The 12,655-nt window shown below is 39.6% G+C and overlaps 1 protein-coding gene across 1 annotated transcript in view; it reads left to right on the forward strand.

The window, feature by feature from the left end:
- Window positions 1-312: 312 nt before the first annotated feature.
- The window catches only part of LOC109427406 (tyrosine aminotransferase), a 35,032-nt gene continuing 22,689 nt past the window's right edge, over window positions 313-12,655 (forward strand). Inside the window, exon 1 of the mRNA XM_019702948.3 lies at window positions 313-1,154. Within this exon, the coding sequence (XP_019558493.2) occupies window positions 941-1,154 (214 nt within the window). The 5' untranslated portion in view covers window positions 313-940. The remainder of the gene's footprint in view (window positions 1,155-12,655) is intronic.

Consider the following 12,655-nt stretch of genomic DNA (forward strand, 5'->3'; position numbering starts at 1 on the left):
CAGGTTTTCATCGGAACACACTAGCATCTCTTTTTGTGCCGAAATTCGACGCCGGATTGCGGCGCAGGCAATGAAAGCTTCCCAAATTGGCCGAGGGAGCTTTTCACCCGACCAAGCGACGACACTCTCCATACCACCCACCGATCGCGTTGTCGCCGTTGGACTCTCCTGACTGTTTCCCCACGGGTCCAGTGCCGTCCAGCAGCAAGCAGGTCCAGTCTTCGCTGCGTCGCTGAATGCGACGTTGTCACCGTCGTCGCCACCGCCGACGACGACGCGCGCGTAATCGCGAACCTTTATAAGCGCAGCTCGGCCGCGGCCGGAGGATTAGTTCAACAGTGGAAACCATTCAAGCGTGTTTGTTGGAAATTCGCACCGTGCGTGAAGAGCTTTTCACACACTCTCTCTCTCGCTCGCACTACTCTCACCCCCGAAGAAGGATATCATCGCATCAGCCGTTTTCCAGTGGCAGAACCACGTGGTGACCGTGAAGGATTACTCAACGTGGTAGCAGCTAGTCGTCGCTCTGAGTCCTTGACCAGAAGTAAAGTAAATCAATCAAAGAAGGATTATAAGATGCTAGAGGTCTTCCTGTGTAGCCGAGAATTGTCGGATTCCGCAGTGGCTGTCGTCGTCTGTCGTTGAAGTGTGAATTTAGCGAAAAACCGTGTTTTACATGAAATACTTTTAAGTGATGAATTTGTAACATAATAAGAGACAAGTGACTCTTGAGTTGGGAACAGTTGAATCGAACATCAGAAGTTTAAGAAACCTGTCCGGGAGGTAGTGTGCAAAGTGCAAACAGAGAGCTAACGCACAGCTGTAGTCAAAGCTAGCAGACCAGCGCCCAGAGGAACCGCTCCAAGCTAAACCTAGAACTTTCTCACGAACAAGAAGGTAGAAGGAAACCGGCCAGTCACAAAAACCAGTGTTGGTGACTATGAAAGATTTGAAAGACCGTTCGGCACTTCAGTTGAATACCCGCACCGCGCTCAAAGGCAGCAGTAGCAGCAGCAGCAGCACTAGCAAACGCACCAAATGGAATGTGCCCATCACTGACTTCGCTCGGCTCACCCACAATCCGATCCGAGCCATTGTCGAAGGTTTGAAGATCGTGCCGAATCCGGACAAACAACTGATTGCACTCTCGATCGGTAAGTAACGCCCTCCTGTGTCGCTTCTTACTTACTTGATGGACAGGTACTAGGTCGGTGCCCTGTCGGCTCCCTAAAATCTAAAAGTTGTTGTTGTGAGGTGTCCATTAGCTACCTACGCGCCAGATCGGGGCGCTAGAGATTCCAGAAGGCCCGAGCCCGATCGAGTCGACACCCTCGCGACATATGTATTTATTGACCGGTCCGGTCTGGTAGGGGAGAACAGTTCATAATGAACCTTACAGTGTAGTGTATCTGATAGAAGAGGGCGTTGGACCATTAATACAACGAATCTAATTTTGCTATACAAATCAGTCATTTGCGGGAATTTTGTTTGATAGTCCCTTTAAACGCACTCCTCGATCCAACCAAATCAAAAACAGTTTTTACTTTAGGATACATCACAATTAACCCCAATGAAATCACCCGGCGGTGAGGTTATCTCTCTGATTTGTTAAAAGTTGCTTTTCAGTAATCAATACATATAGGTAGCTCTTCTATCCCTTTCTTGACACAACAAAAATCTTATTGTTTAGAAAGCTTCTGTTAAATTTGAAAAAATCAGAAAATCATTCGTAGGATCTGAAATGTTATTGAAACTTCATTGATGTAGATTTACACTTTACATGTTATCACAGACAAACAGACATACTACTCAAATCGAAATCATCGCACGATTTAACGGTCATTTTGAAAATGGTTCGGACTGTGCTCGCAAGTGTCATGGTGGCGCTGCTGTGCCACCATCACCTCTCAATTTTGGAGAGAAATGAACACGACGCCGATCAATGTTTACATAAAATGACTCAATCATGAACCTTCATTCATGTTTTATGAATGGATGACGCCTCGGGGGAGTCGTCACCTGCAAAATTGTTACATCGAGCCGAGGGAAACAACACCTGCAAATGAATGCTTCGGATTGAGCATTATATAGGGTGCTAGTGAGATGCCAAACGATGTTTTTGAAGCCATTTTCTTCTAAGTAATATGTCTGTTTGTCTGTGATGTTATATCATGTAGATTTGTTTTACATGTGGGTAATTCTCGCTGCGACCGGCCCACTATTTACACCTTGTCTTCAAAAAAGTTTGAGGTGGCGATTTTCTGAAAGTCCTTGCTAAAAAAGTAAGGACAATGCATTTGGTTACTCAAATCGATGGATCCCCCGTTAGTTAGAGCCACAACAATTTTTGCAGACCCCTCGATTTTGGTCGAATGGTGGCTCATTTAAACCGTTATAACTCGAAAGTTTCTTCAAAAACCACCTCAAAACGAATTGTTGTTGAAAAGAGGAAAGATAGAGCTACTATTTATAATTATAAAAAGTTGGGTCGGCCATATTGATTTTAACCGCCATATTGGATTTTTATACCAAAACATTTTTTTCACCATTGCATCAATTGAAAGCTGATACATTTACACATAACATATCAAAAATTTAGAGATGTCTTTTTCTTCTTTCAAAAGTTATCTGCCGTTTTGTAAACCATGCTACTTTTGCGCACTGGGCCTGGTGCCGGTCGTTTACATAAATGCAGCGTATTATAAGCGTATTTTCAACGTAAGCCTTCAGAAAAGGGTCTGTTTGATCCAATAATCGATATTGAGAAGTATCTACACTGAGACGATTTTCCGTATATCTTTTATGTGTGAAACTACATATTTTTTACAATTAGTCGTTACTTAATTAATAAAGGAGACAAACATACTTTTTATGACCTTCATCAGTAATAAAATTTATGTTTGAAGTCTTATGATACGCAACACTCTGTAAATTCTCATCGCAAATTGATTTAACGGTCTATTAAAACATTCGATAGCTGGCCAACTGCCCACCCGTGGCGCTAACATCGTTTTTGTTCTAGTTTGACGTTTGTCCACTACCGCCACCTAGTCGATGGTGGGCAAAATTCAGTCCTTCTAGCATTGGGCGAATATGTTACCGTGACTATGATTTTAATCGAAAAATGATCGAAGTATAACGTCTGTTTGTCTATGTCGCTACCCTACCAAGCGTATAACTTTTTTCACAAGCGTCGGATCACCTTGCGGTCTTCGACAAAGCCTTTTGACATATCCTAGACTATATAGGCTAATTTGGATGACCCCCAATCATAGTAACGGAAACATGCTCGCCCAATGCTAAAAGGAATGAGTTTGGCCAACCATAAACTGGGTGGCGGTAGTGGGCAAACGTCAAACTCGATAAAAAAACGATTAATTCTGTTCGAATGAGTGTACCCTACTAACAAAAGTAGCTGTATAACAGCTTATGGAGCAAACGCTTTTGAAAGAAAGCTCCTTTAAACTCTTATGCAGCAAAAATGTTAGTTGGATACCCGGATAAAAACTAACCATAGGGTGAAAACCATTCATGCACCATACAGTGTACCAGCTACAATAATGTATATTGTAATGAAAAGGTTCACTAAAAGCTTCGCACATTGTAGCTACTATACATTTACATTCGATTTTTATGTAACAATATATTATACTGTTTTTCTTACGTTTGAACCATTCACTTTTCCGAAACATTATTTTTCCGTGCATTATTAATTATTTATTCAGTTTTAGATTTTTTCCGTGCTTTGTTTTGTTGATGTTTGTGACTTTTTTGATGCGCAAAGGAAAGGAAAGAAAAAAAGTGAATAAGTTGAAAAATCAATTTAAAAGTAAAAAGAAAATCGCGTTAAGTACTGTTCCTTTGAATTCCACTAAGAATCAAAGGAACAGTACCTAACACGATTTTTTTTTTACTTACGGATATTCCCCTAACAAGCCCAGGTTAATCATTATCATTAATTTAAAGTCAATAAAATGTTTAAATAAGTAGTAAACCAGATCTCTTAAGAACTGCAGATCCAAGAGATATGGTGGACTAGGTATGTAGAGTGCGATGAGAGGAATACGATTGACGTACTTTATCGTAGAGCCATCTTTAACATATGGACTGGACTGAATACTGAAAGAAATTCTAATATAGGTTCGTCTGTGGGTTCGCTTTTTAACCTAACTTATACTTGAATCGAACTTGACAGTTTTCTCATGAGTTTTTATGTATTTCCCCGTGTAGTTCAATCTTTGGTCAAACTGGAGCCTCAATATTGCAAAAACGGTTAAGCACGCTGTAATGATACTTATGTACCTCGTCACCCACTTCATGCAACTACATTAGTGGTCTAATAATACTTAGCGCGCTCGGCATAGTTCCATCATGCCGCTCAAAGTGTTGCCACAAATAATGCTTAGTTTGCGAAACCCAGTTATCTGGCTGGTGGGGCATGGGAGCCTAAGCTTCAACTGTTAATGCAATCAGAGACTACTCAGACCTCGACTCAGACTTAGACGTGGGCGATCCAATGTGAAGGGTTATCCAAAACGCTCTGGAGAATTCCCAAAGCGCATTCTCATAATGCTAGTAAGCCTAAGATGCCATTAACAGGAGGAAAATGACAAGATAATATAACATTATATGGTTTATGTAATGTAAACCAATACAACATAACAAAAGAAAACTATTCCAAAACCATTTAATTAAATGTATAACCAGTAGTGAAACTACAATTGAAAACAATATATTTACGGTACATTTTATTGTTTGAAACCATATTGTATACGGTTTATTAAAACCCACGTATCAGTATTTATAACAATTCATTTACAATATAATGTATGGTTTTGCAAAAAAATATATATGGAGAAAAATATTTTTTTATATTGTTACGATACTTAACCACCCGTATAGTATATTGTAAAAATCTTATTTACAATATACTGTATTGGGTTCTACATTATATTTTATTGTTATTGTATTTTTATTTTTACAGTGGTGTCTATTGTAAAAATATGGTTTTAAATAGTACTGTTACAATACAACGTTCGGTTTTTCTACTGTATTTTTTATTCGGGTAATCAGCGGTACGAAACTGATTACACTCATTCGAAGAGGGTATTCTGCTAAGAGGGTTCGAAAAGTCGAACTGGTACCAATAGCACTGACATCCATCTGAATAAGAGGCCGTACACAAATAACGTCACGTCACGGGGAGAGGGGAAGTTCTGAAGAACGTGACGACCCATACAAAACATTATAATTTCCCGAACAAAAAGTGTTATATAGGGGAGATGGGTGTTGAAAAAAATAGGTTTTTGCATGACATAATTTGTGTATCACCCCTAAGGAGCTGGGACACTCCACTTATTCTCAAAGAGCAATTTAAGCAGCTCATACATTTTTTGTGGATCAATAACGGCGCCGGCCAAGTCCTTATGGCCAGCTGGGAAGGGAAAGGAATGTTAGAGTGTATTGATTGTTGCCAGTGTCTTAATTTGTCAAATTACAGTCATCCTCTCCTACGCCTAGTAACTCCTGCTTCGTAGATTTGTTTTTGTTTTGATTATCGTCTCGATAACCCGTGTGCCACTCTCTGAAGTTCAAGCGATGAAAAATTCATTGTCTCGCTGTCTGCTGAATTTCAACCACCCACTGATATTCAAAGTCAGCATATTCATCTTTAATTGATTTTTTTTGGTTTAAGCACGATTTAAAAGCAAAAACTGCTGCTGCTGGATACCATTCACCTAAAGCAAGCATGATAAATATAATTAGGGCAACATATCGACATGTGTGTGCCTTAAATAGCCTAAAACCACAAAAAATCATTTCCAAATTAAAAATTTCCTATTCACATTCACCGAGCTCGGACTGAAGATCAAAACAGAACTTCAGCTACAGTTGATTACACTACGAGGCGTCGCTCTCATTGTCTTGCTTTCTCTTTGTCATGTTCATTCTCGGCGTCATGTTGGTGGGAGACTGCATTCGTTTATTTGTGTTCGTTTTCGCACTGATTGAACATCATTGGGCTGATTTTTTTAGACACTGGTTGTTGCTACTAGAGACCGAGAGCACTCTGCGTCCCCACAACCCGCACGGACTGAAATATTTGTTAGACGGAGAGAGAGAGGATGGGAGATCTGGGAATCACCGTTGCGATCCATGGATAGGGGTTATTCATAGTGTTCGTAAAGTGATAGATTGTTTGGTGAATACTATGAAAGCCAAGCGGCACAGTTCGCTTTGGTTGCATAACTTGTAGGCGTTATATACACTGTGCTGTGGAAGTTGGAAGGAAGTGAAACGACTTTTTCTATTCGTTTATGGTTCTAGCGATGGCTACGAACATATGAACACAGAGAAACAGACGTAACACATAGCACAAATTATATCAAAAATCATCGTCACGAAATCGTAATGTTAATTATGCCGTGTTTGAACAAGCCACCACCAGAGATGGGAACACTCACTTGCAAAGAGTTACACTCACTTGCTGTTTTCTCAGCTCAGAAGCTTGCAATCAAGAAATGATGTATGTACGACTTTTGCCTTGTTGTTTTGTCTAAAAGTTTTCCGAATAGTGTAAGGGTCGCACACGCATACTAAAGTCGTGACAGAGCTGTAAAAGCGACTCTCCACGAGGTGAGTGTAATTTACATTCACCTCGTGGAGAGTTGCCTTCGCAGCTCCCTCACGACTTCGGTATGCATGTGCGACCCCTACTCTATTCGGAAAACTTTTAGACAAAACAACAAGGCAAAAGTCGTCCATACACCGTTTATTGATTGCAAGCTTCTGAGCTGAGAAAACAGCAAGTGAATGTAACTCTTTGCAAGTGAGTGTTCCCATCCTTGGCCACCACTAGATGGCGGTAGTGAGCAAACGTCAAACAGGAGAAAAAACAATGCCAGCGCCGCGACCGGTCACTGGTATGAATCAACCGTTAAAAAGGTTATCGATGGGAAGCGAGTAGAGTGTGACGTCTGTTTCTCTGTGATATGAATATACATGAGTTGTATATGTAGGGAAGAGAGTGCGAGAGAAAGTAGATTGAAAGATACAAAGCAGGAGGAAAGGGACGGACCAGGGATTGAATCCATGACCTTCTGCATACGAATCAGAAGCAGTAGCCACTAGACCACCAAGCCCGCCTGATAGTGGGCAAACGTCAAACTCGAGGAAAAACGATGCGAGCGCCACGGATGCCCAGTTTCCCAACTATCGAATATTTAAATAGACCGTTAAATCGGTGTACGGTGGGAATTATCAGAGTGTTGCATCTGTTTGTCTGTGGAAAAAGCTTTGTTCCAAAAAATAAACCATGTTGGCCCAGTCTTAAACTCCACAGGGAACTGCACGCCGTGGTTGCTAAGCTGAAAATGTCTAAGTCATTTATATTTAGTGGACTTATTGTTAATGATTCAATTTTAGGAAAATTTCGTCAGTTTTCCATGGGTAGCATCATAGATGGAACACGTATTATTTATTTGTTGTATGATTGGATTCCGCAACGCATTCCTTATGAGATTCTATCTGGGGTTTATGTAGGATTACTTTAGAAGTTCCCTTTGGGGTTCTTCCAGAAGTTTCTTCTAAGAGTTAGCTTTCTACGCTAATTCCTAAGAGATTTCAACTGAGATATCTCCGAGAATTCCTTCTGAAAATTCTGCCAAGAATTCCTTTCGTGGCCTTTTCGGAAATTTATTTCATGATTTCTCCAGCAATGGGGCACGTTCGGTGTAGTACTAGATTTGTAGTAATGAGCTGAATTTTTATATGGTGAGAAGGTCAATTCTCCGTTTCTGCAATGAAATGGTGGAAAAAGTGTGGGTATTATGATTCCTTGCCTAAATTGATGCTGTTTGAGCAAAACTTTGGATAACTATGTTGTTTATGTTGCAAGAAATGGAGAAAACAACAACACAGTTACCCAAATTTTTGCTCAAACAGCATCAAATTAGGCAAGGAATCATAATACCCACGCTTTTTGCACCATTTCATTGCAGAAACGGAGAATTGGCTTTCTCACCATACTAAAATCCAGCTCATTACTACAAATCTAGTACTTCACCGATCTGTCCTATTCCTTTTTCAGAAGTTTTTTCTTAGATTATTCCGGGAGATTCCTGAAGCAATGTAACCCTGGATGGGACTTTCGAAGGAAACCCATAAACAAACATGGGGGAACTCCTTACAAAACTTCTTGAGGAATTCCTTAAGAAATTGTTGGAGGTCAGTTGGAATAATTCAATTAGGAGCTCCTTGAGGAATCCCGGAAGGAGCTGTTGAAGGGTCCCAGAAGCAATTCCTGAAACAATTCCGGAAAAAGCTTGCGGCAGAATCCCGGAAGAATTCCTGGAAGAATCGCGGAAAAAATTCTTGAAGAAATCTTGGAAAGAGTTCCTCAAGGAATCTCGAGAGGAATACTTTGAGGAATCTCGGGAGGAGTTCCCAGAGGAATCCCGAAAGGAATTCTCAGAGGAAAGAAGAAATCTCGGAAGAAATTCCTGTAGCATTCCCGGAAAGAACTACCGAAGGAATCGTAGAAGGAACTGTGAAAGAAGCCTGTGAAGGGAACACCTGCAGGAATGCAAGAAGGAACTTCTGGAAGAATCCAAGGAAGAGCTGCTAGAGGACCCTCAGAAGGAATTCCTTGAGGAACCCCAGAGGATACTCCTACATCAATCTCAAAAGGAACTCTTGAAGAATTCCCAGAAAGAACTCCTGGAGGAATGAGACCTTGAAACAATGCACAATTCTTATGGGAAAACTGATTGACAATTCCTTTGCTTTTGTGCATTTTCCATACAAGCCTGAACCATCCTGATGCATCATCCAATCGGCTTAAGTGCACGAGCAATTATCCCCAAGCGTGTTTTGGAGGAGAAATTACCGAAGAAAGCTCGATCGGAACGTTCTGGAACACTTTCCCCTTTTTGTGCCCATCTCGAAAATATTCCACCAGAGTGACCGGTTTTTATCGATAATGTAGGCAAACGAGCGGCACTCAGCTGGTTGACTGTCTGGCTGGTGTCATTTTCGATGGGTCTGGCTCTGGCTTGCTCTGGACGGACGAAAGATATACAGTCGATTCGTCGGAAGTTGGACCCTGTAAGGATGCTTTTCGTACGTTTGATGACACCTCGATTCGAGAGACTAGCTTTCTACCAGTCCGGATGCCAGAAGGAAATTTGGATCTTCAATGTGAAAGACTTCGAGTGTTCAAAGTATAATTATGGCCGATATACATCGATTTCACTGTACACATTTATACATTTCTCGAATGACATAAATTTACGAATAACGAGGAGCTGATCAAGGTTTATCTGTAGTAGACGTTGCGCGGGAAAATTTTCAGTCGGTTATGGAAGATTCCAGAAATAAAAATATATGTACCAAGGATATCCTGACAGCAACATGCCGGTTGAAGATGTAGAGTAAGGTCATCAGGATTGGTTTCAATATGGAAGGATGGAAGTGTGATCAGAGGAGGATATTGACATTTTGCTCTACATTTTTAATGGCAGATTTGGTTTTTGAAGCTGGATTGTACAGCAGACCGTAGAGGTTTCGTGAAGCTCTTGAGGCCTCAATTCAGAATCGCGTAATTTCCAAAGCTGGAAGTACTTTTCTCCACAATAATATAATCCCAAACAGACGCCACACTCTGGTCGCTTCCCATCGATCACCTTTTTGACGGTTGATTCAATAGTTAATCGATTGACCACGTCCGTCGCTGGCATTGTTTTTACCCTATTTGATGTGGTGGCTCGGCTAAACACAGCACGTTTAGCATTGGGCGATTACGTTTTCGTGCCGATGTTTTTTGAATGAAATTTGTTCTAAGTGTTACGTCTGTTTCTCTGTGGTGGAGGTTTCCAAAAACACATCAATCGTGATAGGACATCTCAAGTAGTTAGTTCAAAGATGAGTGTAGCGACGATTGCGTTGTTGACAAGCCCACATGCTCGAGGCATGACACGCGAGTTTGCCATTTCATTTTTACTGAAAGTAGCAAACACGGGGTTTCCAGTTAATCTAGTGGCTAAGGTTATGGATCGCCAATCTGGAGACGGCGGATTCGATTCCCGTTCCAGTCGGGAGAATTTTCCCGACTCCCTGGGCATAGTGCATCATTGATTGTCCTTGCCTCACAATGTACAAATTCATGCAATGGCAGGCAAAGAAAGCCCTTCAATTAATAACTGAGGAATGCTCAAAGACCACTAAGTTGAAGAGAGGCAGGCCAACTTCTAGTGGGAACGTAGAACCATACAGAAAAAGAAGAAGAAGCAAACACGGGGTTCACAAATGTAGGGACCCTGTACGTATCTCACTATGTACACAAAATTCTAGTCAATTTGTAAAAAAAAACGATTTAATCCACCAATGGTGAACAGAACCCTTCTTACACTTATTAAAATTATTGTTGTATTATTTGTATTTAACATATTTATTTTGCGTAATTGACCAAAAGTTCTAGAAAATATTGTGGATTTGGCATCTAGTGGATTGGTTTCCAAAATAGCATCATGGACCATGGACTAAACTACCAGAAATGCCAGACACTTCCTAGAATCTTGTATGGAATGTTTAAAAATATAGCTTACATATTCTGGAATATTGTACATATCTTTTATTAACTGTCAAAAGATCTTGAATCGATTAACAAATGGGTAAGAAAATCAGCGAGATACACTTTGTCTAATATCTCTTAATCAGTCGAATAAATTAGCTCCGAAGTACTTGGGATTCATGGTTATGGTGTAAAAACGACAAAAATGATATATCTGTTGGAGTAAAGTAGTGACAGCCCCCAGGTCATGATCAATATATAACAGATGTATCACCCCCTTGGTTGTTAGTGACGGATGTTGTAAATGTATATGTGTAGGATAAGTGTAATGAAGACGAAGCGTAATTGCCGATTATTTCGGCCGGAAATCGCAGTTTGATGCTAATTTTATTGTTCAGCAAAGTTAGATAACTAAATGGTGATTCCTAAGAAAATATACACTGTGAAAAAAAATCTTTTTTTAACATTAAAAAATATAATTTTTGTCACAAAAACTTAAATATCTCAAAACCCTATTTTTTACCAACGTATTTTTTTCAGGGAAGACGGTCCATTGTATTAGCAATCTACCATAAAAATTTGGTGATGATAAACTAATAAACAAAAAAGTTATGACAATTCAAACATTTCACAATTTTCACATTTAGTAATAATTTTTTTTAGTGTAAATTATTTCGGCCGGAAATCGCAGTTTGATGCTGATTTTATTGTTAATGGCCTTACGTGAGTAAACCAAGCTGTTTTTATTATGTATTATGTATATTATATGTACAGTAATGTTCCGATTTTATCACGCCCTCCGCGCATTAGTCGTTTATTCATTAGTTTGCTGTTACATTTGAAGACAAGTGTTTTCCCTCTCCTTCAACATGAATGTTGAAAGCGTGTTTTGCAACGTTAAACATATTGAAATGGGTATAGATGTTGAAGTATATTTCAAAGCATTTTTGAAAAGGGGCGTGATTAAATTGTTTAAACAGATGTCGCTGATGGTACGGTAGCTCATTTGTCGAAGTCTAGACGGCAGGACGTGCAAATGCGTAAATTTGTATTCAATTTGGGCTTAACCAGTCTCTTTCAGTTTATCTATGGTGCTTTCGGTGAGATTTCGTAACTCTTTTGGACAATTTTTTTTCATCAAACGGTCTATAAGAGAGCGTTGAGTTAAAGACCTTTGAGAAAGCGACTGTTCATGTTGTTCGTTAGATTATAATAAACAAAATCACTTATTACTTTTAACTGACTAGTTTGGTGTTGTTTGCTTGGCTGAAGAAAAAATTTACTATAATTTTTTTAATATCCATAGCGGTAGCATTTTTTTGCTTTTTCGTGAGCATTGTCATGGTATGTATACAGACAAACAAACGTAACACTGACGAAATTTTCATTCACCACGCCTTTAACGATCATTTTGAATCTTGGTTGTGGCTTTCATAACCAGAAGAGCGCCCATCGTTTTTCTTTGCGTTTGACGTTTCACACTAGCGCTTTCTGATGACGATATTGCAAAACGCAGTGTTTCGTGAAACATTTCCACCAGGTGGTGGTAGTGTGAACTGGGCGATGGATTATCACGAAAATTGTTCTAGGCGTTTCGTCTGTTTGTCTGTGGTATGTACCTCTCATGCATTTGTTGTTGTTGAAGTTACTCGCATTCTTCCGATCATAAAGTCTGTTCTCTAAGAGATATTTTTTTTTTGCAGATCAACTAGACGTATACGTATACGTCCTAAAAATAAGTTTAATTTCATTTTTCTTATGATCAACAGCTTTTCAACACTATCAAGGGATTTTTTCACCAGTCAGGTACAATAAAAAGTATGACTCTCTCAATATTTTTGATCACAACACTGGATCGCGTCTTAGTTTCAAATAGATACTATAGTAATTATGAAATATCAAACAAAAATATCATGAAAACAACTTGTTTAATTCAGGCGATAGCCTTTACAATAAAATCAGCATCAAAATATAATTCTCGAAATAATTTACACAGAAAAAAAATTTTTTTTGTTACTAAATGTAAAAATTGTGAAATGTTTGAAATGTCATAACTTTTTTGTTTATCAGTTTACCATCACCAAA

Source organism: Aedes albopictus, chromosome 1 (assembly GCF_035046485.1).
Source record: "Aedes albopictus strain Foshan chromosome 1, AalbF5, whole genome shotgun sequence".
In the NCBI taxonomy this organism is placed as follows: Eukaryota; Metazoa; Arthropoda; class Insecta; order Diptera; family Culicidae; genus Aedes; species Aedes albopictus.